The 18,875-nt window shown below is 36.6% G+C and overlaps 1 protein-coding gene across 13 annotated transcripts in view; it reads right to left on the bottom strand.

Annotated features, from left to right (window-relative positions):
- Positions 1 to 18,875, bottom strand: part of PTPRK (protein tyrosine phosphatase receptor type K) — a 591,026-nt gene that overhangs the window by 445,299 nt on the left and 126,852 nt on the right. For all 13 annotated transcript variants that reach the window (XM_051855347.2, XM_070073615.1, XM_070073617.1 and 10 more), the window contains exon 2: positions 16,522 to 16,644. In XM_051855347.2, the coding sequence (XP_051711307.1) occupies positions 16,522 to 16,644 (123 nt within the window). The remainder of the gene's footprint in view (positions 1 to 16,521; positions 16,645 to 18,875) is intronic.

Raw genomic sequence — 18,875 nt, 5'->3', positions numbered from 1 at the left:
CTAATGTGCACCAGGGAGGAAGCAGATGATGGCAAAGTATTTGGATCCCTGCCACCCACACTGGAAACCTGGATGCAGTTCCTGGCTACTGGCTTCAACCTTTTCTAAGCTCTGGCTGTTGCATTTGAGGGCTAAACCAACAGATGAAAGATCTCTCTCTCTCTCTCTCTCTCTCTCTCTCTCTGTGTGTGTGTGTGTGTGTGTGTGTCTGTCTCTCTCTCTGTCTTTGAAATAAAAAATAAGAAATTGGAAAAAATGTTTATGTGCTTGCTTATTTTTTTGTATTTCCTTATGGTTTAACTTGAAATAATCAATATGAGGTACAAGAACAAAGTTCAAAGCAGTTTATCTAAGATTTCTGGTGGACAATAGGTAATGATATGTAGTAAAAGAAGGGAGGGGGTTTCCTAACTCATATTTTGCATGGATGTAAACCTTTCAAATGGAACTTGAACCCCAGTAGTATAACAAGCAAGAGATCAAAAAAATGGGTTCATCTAATAAAACAGAAAAGCCTACTAATATTATTCTTGAACAAGAGAAAAACTGACAGAATAATCCTTTGAGAATTAATGATTCTAAATCCTTTAAACTCTGGATACAGCAAACTCCCTTTGAAGTAGTAAAAACGAAATTAAAATGACACAGAGGAGACTTTGTAGAAACACATTATCCTTAACTACATCAGCATAAGATAGTATACCAAGAGATGAGTAAAGTGTAAGTTTTGCTCCCCATTTTAAACCCAACCTTTCCCTAAGGACTGTGCCTTAAAGAACTGTCCAGTTCTGTACTTTACAGAATTCAGAAACTATTTTGGGTATTTTCTGTGATATTCAGTGTCTAATATTTTCATGGAAAAATCATATACATACCTACATGGAGAAACATACAAAACATATTACAATTTTAAAAGACTCATGAACCCCCTAAAATATATATATGGGGATCCCCAGGCTAAAAAAAATCAAGGACAAATGCTTGGTGCTGTGATGAAGACATCACTTACAACACCCAGAATGCCAGCATCCTTTCAGAGTGCCTCGTTTCTAGTGCATACTCTGCGTCTCATTCAGCATCCTGATAATGTGCACCCTGGGAAGCAGTAGGTGATGGCTCGAGTACTTGAGTCCCTGCCACTCACATGGGACCCAGATAGAATGCCGAGCTTCTGCTTTTGGCTTGGCCAAGCTCCAGGTATTATGGGAATCTGGGAAGTGAACAAGCAGATAGAAGGACTCTCTCTCTCTCTCTCTCTCAACCCCCTACCATTCAGTCTTTAAAATAAAATAAAATAAAAATCTTTTTAAAATCTGCCTTTGATATAGAAAAAATATGTAGAAGAGATCTAAAAAAAGCAGAGAGAATTTAACTCAATCTTGCCCCACTCTTTGAAAAAAGTAACAAGGCATGGATAGAACAGCCAATATATTCTAATTTCTATATTCTATATTCTAATTTACAACTGAACAACCATCAACCTAGGTATATATAGCTCAAATTGTTAATCAACTATTAAAATGAAATTCCTCAAAATATCTAGAAAACAAACAAGTACCTGTACAGGTTCTACTTTAAGCTATAACATCAGAACCTGTTTGAATGAGACAATTTCCTGATGTAAAAAAAAAAAAAAAAAAGAAAAGAAAAGAAGGTAGGCTATACCAGTCAGATTCAGAACCCGGTTTTCAAAGGTACATATATACTGCTGCTTCTCCAGGATCATTTTGTATTAAAATCCAGTTTTTATAGTCTCAGACAGTTTTAATAATTTCTACCCTGTCTCATGCCTTAAATGTTTTATTCTTTCTTCCTCTGTCTTAATGATACTATAGGCTTTGGCTGCTGTCAATGGTACTTAAAATAATATATTTCACTACAAAAAAACAATGTTAGAAGAAGAATAATCACAAAACAGTTTTGGCAATCAAACAGGATAACTATATAAATACATTCTTAAAAAATCAGGAAATAATAAACCCCTATCAATTTCTTACTATAAAAATTCTATCTTTGTTAAGAATAATTATTCAAAAGTTCAAACTGACCATGAACTCTTACGGAAATCATTTCTGGGTATCATCATGTGTCCCAGTGCAAAGTACCTGTACTCAGTGAACAATTATGTATGAAGGTAATTTTCTGAATTGAACATAAAATAATTCCTAATGAGCTACTGAAATATTATAATATGGAAATGCAAATTATGCCTTGCTACAGAAAAAAACTAAAAGGAATTCAAATCAATTTCTTAAAGATTAATTAAAATAGCCGGCGCCGTGGCTCAATAGGCTAATCCTCCACCTTGCGGCGCCGGCACACCGGGTTCTAGTCCCGGTTGGGGCGCCGGATTCTGTCCCGGTTGCCCCTCTTCCAGGCCAGCTCTCTGCTATGGCCAGGGAGTGCAGTGGAGGATGGCCCAGGTGCTTGGGCCCTGCACCCCATGGGAGACCAGGAAAAGCACCTGGCTCCTGGCTCCTGCCAGGATCAGCGCGGTGAGCCGGCTGCAGCGGCGGCCATTGGAGGGTGAACCAACGGCAAAGGAAGACCTTTCTCTCTCTCTCTCTCTCTCTCTCACTGTCCACTCTGCCTGTCAAAAAAAAAAAAAAAAAAAAAAAAAAAAAAAAAAAAGATTAATTAAATTACTAACAAGCCATGTCACCTTGGGCCACAGGGGAGAAGGCAAATAACATTCATTAAGCAACAACTACATGCTAGCTACTACCAGATGCCACATAAACATTGCATTTTGTTTCACTGCTACAACAACACAGAGAGAAAGAAATATGATTATTCCTAATTTATGCATTAGAAAATGAAGTTCAAAAGGGTTATATGTCAGGAGCAAATGGCAAGTAACAGAACCAAGAATTAAGTCCTGGTTACTCTGGTTCTTGTATCAGTTTACCTACTTCTACACTAATTGAATATTATCTACCAAAGATAATATTCAAAGTCCCCTTAGATTTGGAAAAATCTCATTCTGATGACCTTAAGGGCATTGGTCTAATGCTATTACCAAAATAGGTTATAAAATATAATTAGATTTTAAATTTTGTATTGACACACAAGAAAAAATGATCATAAAAAATGTCTTCTACTACCTTTTCATCTTTATATAATCAAGTTTTCATTAAAAAGTGGACAGTAGGGGAAGGGATTTGGCGTGGGGGTTAAAATCCTGTTTGGAATGCCTGCAACCCCATTTCAGAGTGCCTAGATTTGAGTCTGAACTCTGCTCCCAACTTCAGCTGCCTGCAGTACAAACCCTGGGAGGCAGCAAGTGATAGATCAAGTGGTTGGGAATCTAGAACCCACAAGAGAATCCTGGATTGAGCAATTAGCTCCCAGCTTTACTCTAGCTCCAAACTAGCTGCTCTAAGCATCTGAGGAGTAAAACAGCAGATGAAAGAATGTTCTCTCTTATCTTTTTATTTCTCTCTTTGCCCCTCAAGTAAGTAAATAAATGTCTGAAAAATTCATATTTAAAATAAACATTAACAAAATCTATACAGGGGCTGGCACCATGGTGTAGCAGGTAAAGTCGCTGCCAGCAGTGCCAGCATGCCATATGGGTGCCAGTTTGAGTCCCAGCTGCTCCACTTCTGATCCAGTGCTCTGCAATAGCGTGGGAAAGCAGAAGATGGCCCAAGTCCTTGGGCCCCTGCCCCCACGTGGAAGACCTGAAAGAAGCTCCTGGCTCCTGGCTTTCGAACAGTGGAGCTCCAGCCATTGGGGCCATCTGGGAAGTGAAGTGGTGGGTGAAGACCTTTCTCTCTCTGCCTCTCTGTAAACTCTGCATTTCAAATAAAGAAATAAATCTTAAAAAAAAAAAAAAAAGAAAATCCAAAGATTATACAAAGATTATAAATCATTTTTGTTGACCACTCATTTCTCTTCATTCATTGTATTCTAATGATTTCTTGGGATCTGTAGGTATCCAGTTCTTAAACACAGATATGGAACATTTAAAATTCTTTGAAACTCTGGACCACTGCCATTGGCCAGTAAAAAGTGATCAATTTCTGTTCACAATTGATCATAATGATAGGACTAAGAGTCAAAGGGATCACATAAACAAGACTAGTGTCTGCAAATACTAACCGATAGAATAAAAAAGGGAGAGAACGATCCAACATGGGCAGCGAGATACGCAGCAGACTCATAGAATGGCAGATGTCCTAAAAAGCACTCGCCTCAGAATCAGCCCTTAAGGCATGCAGATCCACCTGAAATGCCCATGAGAGTATTTCAGGCGTGGAAAGCCAAGACACTCTGGCCAAAAAAAAAACCTAAATGAAAGATCTCAGCGGGTGAGATCCCAGTGGAAAGAACAGGTCATCAAAGAAGGAGGTACCTTTCTCTGAAGGGAGGAGAGAACTTCTACTCTGACTATGACCTTGTCTAAATATGATCAGAGTCGGTGAACTCAAAAAGCTTCCATAGCCTTGGCAGCTCATGACAAGAGCCTAGGGTGATTACTGAGGCCATAAACAAGAGTGTCAATTTGTTAAGTCAACACAGGAGTCACTGTGCACTTACTCCTCATGTAGGATCTCTGTCCTTAATGTGCTGTGCATTGTGAATTAATGCTATAGCTAGTACTCAAACAGCATTTTTCACTTTGTGTTTCTATGTGGGTATAAACTGTTGAGATCTTTACTTAATATATGCAAACTGATCTTCTGTATATAAAGATAATTGAAAATGAATCTTGATGTGAATGGAAGGGGAGAAGGAGAGGGAAAGGGGAGGGTTGCAGGTGGGAGGGAAGTTATGGGGGGGGGGGGAGCCATTGTAATCCATAAGCTGTACTTGGGAAATTTATATTCATTAAATAAAAGTTTAAAAAAAAAACTGCTCAGCCTGCACAAACAAGGGAGCAACATGACTGTGTTAATTTTTTTAAATGGAATTCAGTACAAAGGGTTCATATAAACATTATGACTAGGGAGAAACTTGGACTCAACGATGAGGAATGTGACACATCACAGCAACAGTCAGCTCTTTCCACTGGTTTATTGTCTTCATTAAATTTAATTTTGAGTAAAAAAGAAGAAACTGGCACCTCTGCCAAGCTAAGGAGAACCTATTTCTATGTCGCACTATCAATGAATCTCCTGGAATAACTCAGTTAAAAAAATCCAACTCAGTGCCTATCATACAAAGGAAAGTTTATTGTCATAATTATATCCTCAGTGTTCCAAAAGATAAATATGAGACATAACATGAAAAATATAATCATCCAACACTGCTGAAAAGGTCAAAACTTCCAAAGATCCTACTCAGATGCAGAAAAAGCATAAACACAAACAATAGAAAGTTATTACAGTGTCACACCGAGGTGAAATTAAATCCACTTGGGAAATCCCTCTAACCAGAACCATCCATTCATCAATGTCAAAATGTTTAAAAAGCCAGTTTAGCAACAGCAGAAAACATTAACAATGTTAACTTCAAATTACTTTCTAAAATACTCCCTATTTTCTCTTGTTCCAACATTATAATCCATCTATTTAATCATTCAAAAGTAAAGTTTCAAGATAGTTAATGCAACTTCAAGAAAGAAGGTGAGGAAAAACTCATTCATATTTTTAAACATTTTAAGTTATTCTCTCAACAATTATTTACTGTAGCAAATCTGCATGTCAGACACCATGCTAATCTGAACAAAAGTGAATGGTGGTACTGCTTACCCTTATTCTTAATTTTAGGTATCAATTTCTTTACTCTATTGCAAAAAAGCTATTGTTTAATGAATAGTATATATCCTTTCAAATTGTTTCGCCTATCATTGCTTTAAGATCCAAAAGTGACAAATCAAACTAATTGGCAGTTTACAGTCACAAAAGTCTTCTGACAGTTAAAAAAAAATTAGTTTTCTGCAAACCCTAGGTTAAATAATTACTTACAGCCTTGCATAGAGTAAAGCACTGGAACCAGGAGGAAAAAGTAACTGCTTTCTACAATTACTACTGAATTTATTTCCTAAACATCAGAGAGAAGGAAAATATGTTTTTTGTGATTCCTCTAATCTAGGAACTATATTCCCATACAATTATGCTTGCTCTTTACCAACAATTAAATCAAGAGGATAATTTCAATTAATTTTAAATAAAAATATTACTCCTTTCTCATTCAAGAATAACATTTTCTTGACAACTGTTTCAAGTGAAATTCTCACAAGCATATCACAGAAATGTTTCCTTTGCTAATATTTTTATCAACAGAACTTTTCTTACTTTAATACCTAAATTTGATAGGTATATTTCTCAACATATAACTTGATAAAGATATCCCTCAATGCAAAGGTCATTGGGCAATGTTTGGAAATTTTTCACTGAGAAAATATTTTTTCTTGAGACTCGGAAACTCAGTTTTGGGGCCAGTTTTGTGGTGCAATGGATTAAGCGCCGCCACCTGCAACCCTGGCATCACGTATGTGATCCAGTTCGAGTCTTGGCTGCTCCAGTTCCTGTCTAGCTCTCTGCTAATGCACCTGGGAAAGCAGCAAAAGATCACCCAATTCCTTGCACCCCTGTACCCACATGGAAGACTCATGAAACTCCTGGCTCTTGGCATGACCTGGCCCAGCAGATGGAAGATCTCTCTCTCTCTCTCTCTCCAAATCTGCTCATCAAATAAATCTTTTTTAAAAAAATGTTTACTGTTGGGGCTGGTGCCGTGGCTCACTTGGATAATCTTCTGCCTGCGCTGCCGGCATCCCATATGGGCACCGGTTCTAGTCCCGGTTGCTCCTCTTCCAGTCCAGCTCTCTGCTGTGGCCCGGGAGGGCAGTGGAGGATAACCCAGGTATTTGGGCCCCTGCACCCACATGGGAGACCAGGCAGAAGCACCTGGCTCCTGGCTTCGGATCGGCACAGCGCCAGCCGTAGTGGCCATTTGGGGAGTGAACCAACGGAAGGAAGACCTTTCTCTCTGTCTCTCTCTCTCTCACTGTCTATAACTCTACCTGTCAAATAAATTTAAAAAAAAAAAGTTTACTATGAAAATAAAATCCGAAGTGGAAAGAGCTGTGTTATATTCAAATACAGTTAGAATACAAAAAAGAATGTCTTGCCAGAACTTGTATTATGCTGTTTGAACTCTAAACTTATAAAACTATGAGCTAATTAAACTTCTTTTCATTATGAAGTTTAATACATTTTCCTACCCAGCATCCAGCCCACCCTTCTTCTAATTCAATCTGTCTGGCCATATGCATCAGGTGAAATGGTACAAGCCTCAGCCTTAGGATGGACCTAATAGTGTCAGGCAATCATGGGAATTATTACAGTCATCATTCACTGGTTTAGGCATGGGCATGTGACCTAATTTGACTAATTAGACAAGAAGAGGAATCTGTGGATAAGTACCTCAGAAAAGGTTTTTGTGCTGAGATGTACATAAGTGTCTCTCAAAATGTTCATGGACTATGCTGTCATAAAAAAAGCATAATATTCAAACAATATTATAAAAAACTGGAATTCAAAAATGTTTTTCACTAAAATGACATCTTTTAACTACTTTTTTCCAGGAATTCTCAGGAATATTTCTTCAGAATATTGTCAGGTCTGAATTTAAGACCTCAAATAGGAGAGCTATCCTGAGGGAAAATACCAGAATGGAGGTACAGGGAGGTGGCAAAAATTTGGATCCCTCATGACATAACCAAGCCACTAAATTTGCCCATCTTGGACATCTTGTTATATGAATGCAACTTTCCTTAAGGTTAAAAAAAAAAAAAAAAAAAAAAAAAACCTGTTGAGTTGTGTTTTCCATAACTTGCAGCTGAAGAAAGCATGAAAGAGAGAACTTCCACACTTCCAAATCAGCACTGAAGCTATTTGCCTGCTACAGACTCTAAGGAAGTATCTCTATTTACACTTGGTTACATAGAGCTCAAAAGGTCAACTTTATCATATATTTTTCTACAGACTTGAATTCTTGGCCTTGTCTTTCCCAAGACATAAAACCTCTGGCAATTTACTTAACTTCCCTTGAACTGCAGTACACTTATCAATAGAAGGATTTTATTATATACCCCAAAGGCCTTCCAGAGAATAATGTAAGGTGACATATAAAAGTGCTCACTGAAGTATTTTTAAGTATCCAGTAAGTCTGACCTAACAGGGATAAAAATCACAAATTCGAACCATAATTTTTAAATAGCTGAATTTGTCATGCTACTTCCCTATGTAAATCAGCAACTCATAAAGAACTTGGGAGTGGAGGAGTACTGAAATACATAACCAGTTTAATGAAGTGTGTCAAACTGTCCTGTTTCATCTTATTCCCAAAAACCTACAAAATGCACGTCAGTATCTTTCTAATCTACGTCAGTAGGTGAAGATTTCATGGCACTGCAGGCATTTCCAAGTTGTCATGTGCTCTAAATATCTAAAACATAACTTTTCTTTGAGAAATATTTCTCAGTCAAGAATCTTTTCCTGTGGAAAGTAAGAAGTGGCTTTTACAACATGTCATAGTACTTGGGCCAAAATTATGTTTGAAAACCAACAATCTTCCCAGACTTTAAAATAGATTTTACAAGCAATGTAATCTAATACATAAATATAGCTGTATGCTTTTCACAATATTAACTACATGAGATCATTAACATTTACATTTTCAATAATCTCTAATTACTTATCTTTTGTTACTTTTTTATTGCATATTCATTTCACTGGCATTCTTCTTGCTTCTGAAAGATAATAAGCACTTAATCTGAAACAGTCTCCAGCCATCAGGAGACAAGTTTATTTTTGGAAAGGAAAATGTATCAGGTCACAACTGTACATTCAGTCACACTCCTTCAAGGGAAAAGTCATTTGGATTCTGTGGAATATGTATTGATTTTAAGGTACATGTTAAAGGTGACTTCTGAAATTACTCGGTATTTTTATCTGCTAATTTATTTAGGAGGTTGGACGTTCTCTAGCACTGACAACAATACTATATTTTTTCATGCTCTTTTTTCATACTAGGCTGGTTCCCCCCACCACCATTAAGCATATCTAACTTAGATACATTATGTACCTGAAATATCAGGAAAAAAATTCCTGTCTCAGCATGCCGTTTCTGTGCACTGTAATTTAGACATTCTTCATGCTGCATTTATATCGATAAGGGTAATAGTCCTTACATTAAAAACCAGCCTTCATTAAGTGGCTCACCCTTCAAGTAGTCCATTATGGCCTATCACTCTCTCACCCAGCTCTGCCTTCAACTCTCACTGTTTTTAATAAGCAACTCAAATGGGAAAAACTATCTTCTCTGTGCTGAGGGCAAAAGCACCAACAGACACATGATAATATGGTTTGGCAGAGCACACTGAAATAAGCCCATAATTCTCATCCTAAAATACCCCACTGCAAACAAACTCTTAAAATTATTCCCAAGCCCTAGACTTTAGTCTGATTCCCTCAGTCCATGAATTTTTCTTCTGCCATCCTTGAACACGCTCTAATGAGACACCAGATAATATATGTGTTTCTGAAGGTTTGCTTAGACAGACATGCAGCAAGTGTTCATCAAGTAACTAAAAATAACATCCAGGTAAATCAAAGCAAGGGCCAAGCATCTCCCCAAGGGAGAAGACTATCAGAGCAGAAGCCCTGGGGCTGAGCAGCAGTTCCAAACAGCAGTGAATTTCAGATTCCATTTCCTGTGAATTGTAAGGGGCAGTTATTTAAAGCTTTCAAATTCTGGAAAGCAAAAAAGTATTTTAAATGAAGTGGTGGAAAATCATGTGGATTAAGACAAATAAACCATATGCCTTATTATAGTGTAGATTTAAATGTCCATATCCAATAGGGGAAAATCTGTCAGCTCAAGGAAGGTGGTATGAGTAAATATGATCTTAGACTAAGTTCAAATTCCGTCCCTGGGTCGACTGAAGCAAGTTATTTACTCCATTTGTCTCTAAAATACCACCAAGTTTGCACAGTTCTTGTGAGGATTAAAAAATCTATATTTTGTCCCAGTAGACTGCAAGCTCAGTAAGCTACCCATAAGTGGTAGCTCATAGTAGTAAGTACTTTCATCTCAGACATGCTTATCTGAAAGCGTTTCAGCCTGTAAAGTGTTATTTTCAAACTGCCCCTTGGAGCTTTACATTTTTAAGTGTTTTCACAGAAGCCCCTTGGTGAAGCTGAAAGATACAAAGCAGGTGGGTTGCAGGGCCTAAGTTCCTTGTTACCAATTACAAAATTGAGTAGTGGGAAATACTGTTCGGAAAAAAAAAAAATCCATTGCTTAAAAACAATCTGAAAATCAGTGAACTTGCCTGGTCTTCCAGTTGTACAGTCCTGTGGTTTTCTAGCCCTCAGAGCATAAGGTTTCCCAGCTGTGTGCATGAGGGATGCTGAGCCATTCTCTTCCTCTTCCTCCCTCCTCTCTCCTGCTTGCTCCCCTTGCCTTCTTCTCCCCACTACCAGCACTCGGGGAGGCCTCTGTCACTCATGTTCATGCAGGCACTCACTATTTGGGGTTGTGTTCACGTCAGTTCCCCTTAGGACAAATGCTCAAGTTCACGCAGGCACTATTTGGGGTTGTGTTCACAGACAATTCTAACTAGATGATGAAAAGAAAGTAAGCAAGCATTTTGGGGTGACTTTCTCTATCCTCTAACACAAGTCACCCATAATATTCACAACTCAGTATCTCAAGACCCACATTTCATACATGTAGCTTAACTCTACAGCTTTCTGTCATGTTTTCTTTCTGGCAGATCTGCTATCTGATACTTGTGTTAATTCAGCTCAATGAGATTTTTGGCACTTATAACCTTGTAAAAACATACACCTTAGCATCAACTGTCTATAAAAAAGTGGTGAGATGCCTAGGCAATGTGATCAACTCATTCTAATGAGGGATGTTCATTCGCAGAGAGAGAAACCACAGGTTAGAAATGGAAGCCAACCCAAAAACTCCCTTGAAATTTCTTCTCAGATGTATGAACATGTGTCATGCAACATCTATTATTTAATACACTGTAACTATGTATTCTCCAATAAAACTAAGAGTATTATCAAGGGGCTGGCACTGTGGTACTGTGGCATAGCTGGTAAAACCGCTGCGTGCAGTGCCAGAATCCAACTGGTTCAAGACCCAGCTGCTCCACTTCTGATCCAGCTCTCTGCCATGGCCTTGGAAACCAGTAGAAGATGGCCCAAGTGCTTGGGCCCCTGCCCCCACTTGGGAGACCCAGAAGAAGCTGTTGGCTACTGGCTTCACATTGGCCCAGCTCTAGTTGTTGCAGCCATTTGGAGAGTGAACCAGCATGTAAGACCTCTCTCTCTCTGCCTCTGCCTCTCCTTCTCTCTGTGTGTAACTCTTCCAAGTAATCAAATAAATCTTTTTTAAAAAAAATAGTAGTATCAAGACAGAAGAAGCTTAGTTAAAATTTGCCTTTTTATGCATCAAAAGATGACATCACTGTTTGGTTTTCACTACATCTCACTATCAGAAGCAAGCAAGGTACAAGTCTTGAGACTCACGCACACTCCATATGGAAGACACAAACACACTGAATGTCTCCAAATACTGCAAGAGAGGGTAAGCCTGATTTTGACAACCTAGATAAAAGCTGCTTTTTAAAATCTAAGACAAAAAAGGAAACACATTTCTGAGAGTAACAAGTTAATATAAAGGCAAATTTCTTAATAGCATTGTTCATTTCTCTTTCTTCTCCATGAAATCTCATTTATTCTCTAGATTTTAGCTTGGGGATTTGCCAGAGGGGCAGATTTGAGATCTACTAGGGCTTTAAACTACTGAATCACACCTCACTAAGTTTTATAAGAGAGGAGGAATGGTTTCTAACTTCAATCTTCAGAATAATTTAGTGATAGAGGTTTTTTTTTTTTTACTATATATACAGAGTATGCATTTTAAATAAGGAATCCTGTACAGTGATTTACATTATTATCAGTGAGAAGGACTAGACTGAAGGTAGGATACAAAGTAGCTGTAATTTTAAATACTGTCAAATGAGTACTCCAGAGACTCTAAACTAAAATTTAATTAGTCATTTTACAAAAACCTGTTAAAAAGAGAAAGCACTTATAATTACAGTGAAAGATAAATGTATTGAGATGTCAATCACAATCCCTATTCTTGCATATAGGATAAGACATAAAGTAAAGCAGGCAAATGAATTTGTTTCATAAGGTTATAAGAATAAAAGAGCATTTGACAAACAAGGTCATGGACATAGAGGTACTTGAGGTCAAAGACAATCTGTACTTCTGTACAACATTTCTCATTCTCTACAGATTATATAACAGATTTTTGAGAACCAGAAGACTGGGTTAATTTGACAAGCAAAGGGCATAAGAGAAATAGAGAGAGAAAAAGAAATGGGGAAACAGAGAAAAAAGAGAAGGAGACATGAAGAGGAAAACTCTTTCTTGGTAATATCAGTAACATTAAACATATAGAAAATAAATGACACTTATAAAAGCAAAAGTCAAATATTAATAATTATAAGACAGTCTCTGAATTGATAAAATCTGAACTCAATATAATGCTTGGAAAACGGGGTATTTTTTAATTAACTGATTTTCTAACAAAAGAAAAAAGTAACCTTTACTATTTAACCCTTGACCAAAATGTTTTAAGCCTTACATTTATAGAAGTTGGTGTTTCTGCATGTGAAATCAAATAGTGTCTTGGGAATTCAAAATATATGGTCTGTGCTCTTAATGACACTTGAGTGTAGAAAAGAGAAGGACATATAAAAATGATATTGTAATAATAGCTGCAACTGAAGTATGTACAAAATACAGTGAGAGACATAGTTGGATAGGAAAATAGACGATAAATACAAGTTCCAAGGCAGTCGGGAATCTCCTTCTAAATTGGATGGAATGTAGGTAGTCAAAGAATGGGTAGGAGTTTTGTGAATGGATAAACAGACATGAAAATATCTAAGCAGAAGTAGGAGAACATGTAAAGGACCAAGGTGTTAAAAAACATAATATATGTTTAGTGTGGGCAGGAAATCAAGATGCTGGAAAATTTGAGGTCTTCTAGTAAAATGCTAATCTGTAGTACTTTAGTATTTTTACATGTTATTTTAGTTTTCCAACAGAATCTTTGTGAGGACTGATGTTTCTTTTTGTCAAGTTCCATTAATAAAGTTACACACAGAAAGCTACACGTCTCAGCCCTGTACAGCTCAGGGAGTGAGTTTTTACAGGTTGAGCCTAGCTGTGAAAACATCATCCAGATAAAAAAATCAGAACATTATCAGCATTCTAAGAGCCCCCTCACCCCACCTTTAAGGCAGTAACCACTGACTGCCTCTTACTTCCGACTGCAAGCAAGACCCTGTTTTGCCTGTTTTTAAAATTTATAAAAATGGAATATATGTAGATTGCATCTAGTTTTTTTCCCTGAAGATTATGTTTGTAATTTTACTCACAGTGCGATGTACAGCAATTGTTTGTTTGCATTGCAATGTAATATTTCATTATATGAATACACTCTCACTTATATACGTATTGCATTTTTGACAGACATTTGAGTCCTCTTCAGCTTGGACTACTACAAATGTTAATGCTATAAATATTCTCACATTTGTCTTTTAGTGATCCTGTGTACTCAGCTCTTCTTATCCTAGACTCAAGAATGAACTTGCTGGTGATTGGTGGTATAAAGAAGTTACACAGATTTCAACTCAGAAAGTAGAACATGAGGTTTTCGCTTGCTCCACGTTCTCAGTAATACTTAGGATTATGACTTTCACCTTTCCACTGAGTGTCTAGTAGTTTTGCAACATGACTTCAATTTGAATTTCCATGATGACTGTGCCAAGATGGTGTTTATTCTCACATGAGTTTTGGACACTAGGACTACTTCATGAAACCTTCATCCTTTTGCATGCTATTACATGTTCAGTAGGCCTTACAGGAATCTCGCTGTCACAGAATACGAGGGCAGAAAACATAGCAGACCATCTTACGCAATTATTGACAATGTCTTGTCTTTCCACGGGAGAACTAATGTCTTTCATTTCTCAATTCTCTTTTGCCTAACTGCATTCTTTATTTATAAATCTATTTAGTCATCTTGTTCTTCTTTTTCCTATCTTGATTCAAAAAAGTCAATAAACAGAAGCCAATTTACAACGTCCAAGTATTGGAAAGAGTTCAATAACAAGTTTGCAGGAGAGAGGCAGCTTTCCTAATTTGGAGTTTTCAAACATTTGGCAGATTTTTGTTTGTTTATTAAGACATATTTTAAAAAGTAAGAATTTATTTGAAAATCAAAGGTTCATTCAAAAATGTTAATAAAATGAATCTAAATGTCTTCTTTTCACCAATTTTGAGCATATAATATTTAGTCAGCACTTCCAAGGAATATCAGAAGCAAGAATGGCAAAAAAATAGTTATCTGTTTGTAAAAAGAGCAGAAGAATATAAATGAGTACATTCACTCACCTCTCTGAAGACTAAACACAGTTACATTAAGCAAAAATAAAGTGGCCATGACCTTTTTCCCTCCTCTGCATGATTAATTACTTATGTCCTATTAATTGGAAGCTGTGGCTGAATTTCAAACACTTTCCTTTTCTGTGCATATCACCCTGTACTGTAACCGCAGATTAAGCTGTTTATCAAAGGTGAGCCCACAAGGTCATCTGAGCAGTATCTCTTCAGCGATTCATTATCCACTGTCAATGGTAATTAACAATGACAACATTTCCATAAATCAACATCTTTCTGATTATTCTCTGATGATAGTCAAAACATGTGCATTACAGTCCACCTCCATTAATTTATAAGAAAAATTCAGTCTAAATATACCACAGAGAAAATTCAGGTTTAAAAAAAAACTACTAGCTTCTTTAATTAAAATGATCCAAGAAAATAAGGTTACATACTTCGAAAGAAAAATACAAACCTATGCACAAAACTCAGAGTCTGCTAAGAACATAGGGGTCAACAATAAGAAGCAAATGGTGTCAACCACATATAGGACCAATTTATTCCTTGGCAGAGAAAATTATGGCTCAGTTCAGACACAGAAATAACCATCTGACTATTCATCAATGTACGGTGACAATACAGAATACAAAGAAGATTTAATTCATTCCGCTATGAAGGTGCATATTACAGGGTAGGCCAATAAAAATTGTTTTAAAGAATATATAATCACTATGTTCATTTACAAATCAAAATGTGGATAAGAGAACATTTAGGTTTTGTTTTCTTTGCTTGGTGTACTTATGGAAAATTATTAATTATTGGTGATGTTCCTACTCCTTATATTTTTTAATCATATTAATTAGCCAGTTCAGCAATGCTACTGGTAAAATTGTCTCTCTTCAATCACCATAATTGACATTTTCCCCTCCAGGAATTATGTCTAAGGTTACTATATTGAAAGTTAACATTTAGTTTAGGAAGGACTTTCTGAATTTGCAGGAAAAGTTATTATAACCTATTTTTCAAAAATCACAATAAAAATAGTAATAGTATATTTCAAAAATTAAATTATTGATAGGCAACCAGTTCATCAATTACATGATTATATACTAATACAATTATATTTTATATATAACCTGATAATACATGATTATATATGTAATTATATACTAATTATATACTATATATATTTCCCTCTTTCTTCCTCAACATTGGAAGGAAAGTAGTTTTTTCTCTTTAGTATTGTACTTTAAAATGCCTTTAAAAATTTCAGTTTTCATAATTTAATGTTACTGCTGAACACACAAGCACAAAACTTGGAACTAGTTGTCAATGAACATGCAGAATTGAAACAAAAAAATTAGTATAAAATTGTAGGTACATATTGATACTCTATGTCAATGTGTTTTTGACGAGTGAGGAAAAACACCACTCAAACTGTCTTAAACAATTAGAAAATGTTTTCTCACAAAATCAAAAGATGTCTAACTAAACAATGAAAACATCTCAGCCTTGCTTCTCTACAATTCACTCAGAAAAGTTCTTCTCCACTTGACAAGGTTGTGTCAAGGCTATGTCCTTTCCAGAGCCCCTGGCATGTAAGTTCAAGGCCAGCGGGAGAATGAGAAGACCCCTCTCCCCACAGTGGGGTGTTAAGTCCTTCCTTCCTTTCAGTCTGGCTGAACTGAACCTGTGTAATTTCAATGAATAGGTGCCAGATGAGCTAATCCCATGTTCAAAGGTATTTTTAAATGGATTTTGGTTGTTCTGCCTTTTTGGTTTGACTTGTCATTTTTATTAAATAGTAAAAAGGAACACCAGTAATATATGTATATATATAATATGTATATGCACATTATGTATATTTTTTCTAAAAGAAAGAAAAGGGTCTAGTGTGTTCTTGAAGAACATGGGATTATAAAAATTTATTACTGTAAAGGCAAAGAGCATTTTGAGACTCTCAGATGTGGACAAGTAGTAAAATAAGTTAGCTTATTACTACAATTGAATGATGTGGTTATAGTTAAGAAAATATTAGAAATCACACCCTTCCTCTGCAAACACAGAGAAAGTAGACTGGTCTCACCTTGCGGCATCTCGGGGGGCAGATAGTGAGGCTCCTGAGCGCTAACATGCACCCACTCAAAGTCATCATACAGATCCTGATGGTAATCACAGGCCCCTGGACCATCATCGAAAGTGCAGCCACCTAGAAGAAGAAAAGAGGACCACAGTTACATTCCAGGCACTCTGCAAGTGGAGAAACCACTGTGTAATGAAATGCGGAACCTGGTAGCCATGATTTTAATAATAAATGATACTCCTGTTTATCACTGTTCTCTTCACATTTTCACATAAAAAGAAATTTCTATTAGTGTATTCTGTTTGAATAAGAAACCAGTTATAGCCTCAAAAGGCAGGCTGAGGCACAGATTTTGAAATATTAAAAATAATAGAAGATGCATGTATAGTGAAGCTTTTCTGAAATATATAAATCACCTAGAATTTAAACTGTTTTTAATAATCGAAATGGGGAGAAGGGAAGGAAGAGCGAAAAATCGCCCTTTTTAGTAATTTAAGTTCAATCTACTCATAAATCAGATGAAATATCTAACACTTCCTAGGGTAGAAGATGTGCGAGGTCTGTGACACATTCCTACATACATTTTTAGGCTATTTTCATGAGAAATTGTGATGAGGGAGCAGAACAGCCTGGTTTTTGTTGTTGTTGTTGTTGTTGTTTGTTTTTAAATAAAACTAGCCTTTCCCCTTTATATCAGGTTGTTGTTGTTGGTTTGTTTTTTTTTTTCTGCTTTTATTTTCAAGGATAATTGTATGGCACAAGTAGAATGATTATTTTTGCTTGTTAGCCTATATATGCAGGCACACGCAAGTCAACACATTTAGTTTATTCAAATCATGAAAATAAGAACTGGCCTATATATCTAATCTTGAAAGAAAATAGATTAGAACTAATGAAAATCCAGCAGTGGCTCTAATAAGAAAAACCAATAACCTGTCTCTATTCAAATAGCTTATTTGTTAAATTTCCATGGGGATCTTTGTGAAGAAACTCAGCAAATTCTCTGATGAGCAACAGGCTACTGGATGGTAAACTTCAGACCTATAAATTCTTCTCTCTGGCTTTCCTTATCAAATATTCCTCAGTGTGAATATGCAAGACACTGCATTCCCCAACAAGGACAGTGACGAGCCAAGTGCAAGCCAGCAAAATAGGATATCAGAGATGTCCAGATGACAGTACAGCTCTAAATCCCTTTTTGAAAGCAGAATATGTGGTGTGTAACCTTGACTCATTCTTAATTGCTAAAATGGCTAGGAACTGGAATTGAGCCTAGAGGTAAAGATGCTTGCCTTCCATACTAGGAATGTCAGAGTTCAATACACAACTATAGCTCTTGACTCCAGCTTCCTGCTAATGCAGACCCTAGGAGGCAGTGGTGATGCCTGAAGTAACAGGGTTCCTGTCACCCACATGATTAGACCTGGCTCCAGGGTCTGGCTGTGGCCTAGCACAGCTCAGGCCTTTGCAGGCACCTGGGGAATGAACCAGCTGATAGGAATTCTCTGTGTCTCTCTCTGCCACTCAAACCAATTTTTAAAATAATAAAATAACCACAGTCTAACAGTTAAATGCTATCTATTAAATATACTTTAAAAGTCTTCTTTATATCCATAGTCAAGAAAAATGATGTACTTTTTAATTTAAAACTAATCAATGGAAAAAGGTTGCTAGGAAATAAACTCACATAGCAAGGGGAAAGTTTATCTCAAAATATAATTTGTTATCGCAACCCTAAAATGATTTATTACTTTCCAACACATATCTTCAGAGCCCCCAATACCCTTTATAGGAGTGTGAGTGCCCTCTGGATATAAATCTAAACTACCAGTGGAGCCCACATTGACTCACTTGGAAGACAAATGTTCTTAATTGCTGTCCTTCATGGCTACTGTTAATTTTGGACTCCAGAATTGTGATTAAAAATAACAACTAGAAGTAGCTGTACAAAGTAAGTGGGTCAACCCCTGCTATTTGTTGCACATCACTGCCATTTCAGACACATCTCAAATGACTCTTGAAAACTGTTACTGGTTTACTTGACTTCAGGGATTAATTTATAGAATAAGTTCCAATCAAATAAGTCCCATATCTCTCTTTACCAGATGTATTGAATCTTAATAAATCTTTGTTTACTAGTGATTTTGTAAAGATCTTTGTGTTTCAGTTAATAAAGTGTACTGGAGTAGATAAAAGAAATACACACAAAGAATCGTATACTGCTGAATAAGACCATGTTGATCATAGATAAGTAAACACAGTGTGTTCCATGGGCTAACAGTATGATCAGCATTCTACAGAATTGGCTACCTAGACCCAGGTTGGTAAGGAAATGTTCCAATGAACATGAGCAAACA

Source organism: Oryctolagus cuniculus, chromosome 5 (assembly GCF_964237555.1).
Source record: "Oryctolagus cuniculus chromosome 5, mOryCun1.1, whole genome shotgun sequence".
Lineage (NCBI taxonomy): Eukaryota > Metazoa > Chordata > Mammalia > Lagomorpha > Leporidae > Oryctolagus > Oryctolagus cuniculus.
This window is presented reverse-complemented; position numbering and strand designations above follow the sequence as displayed.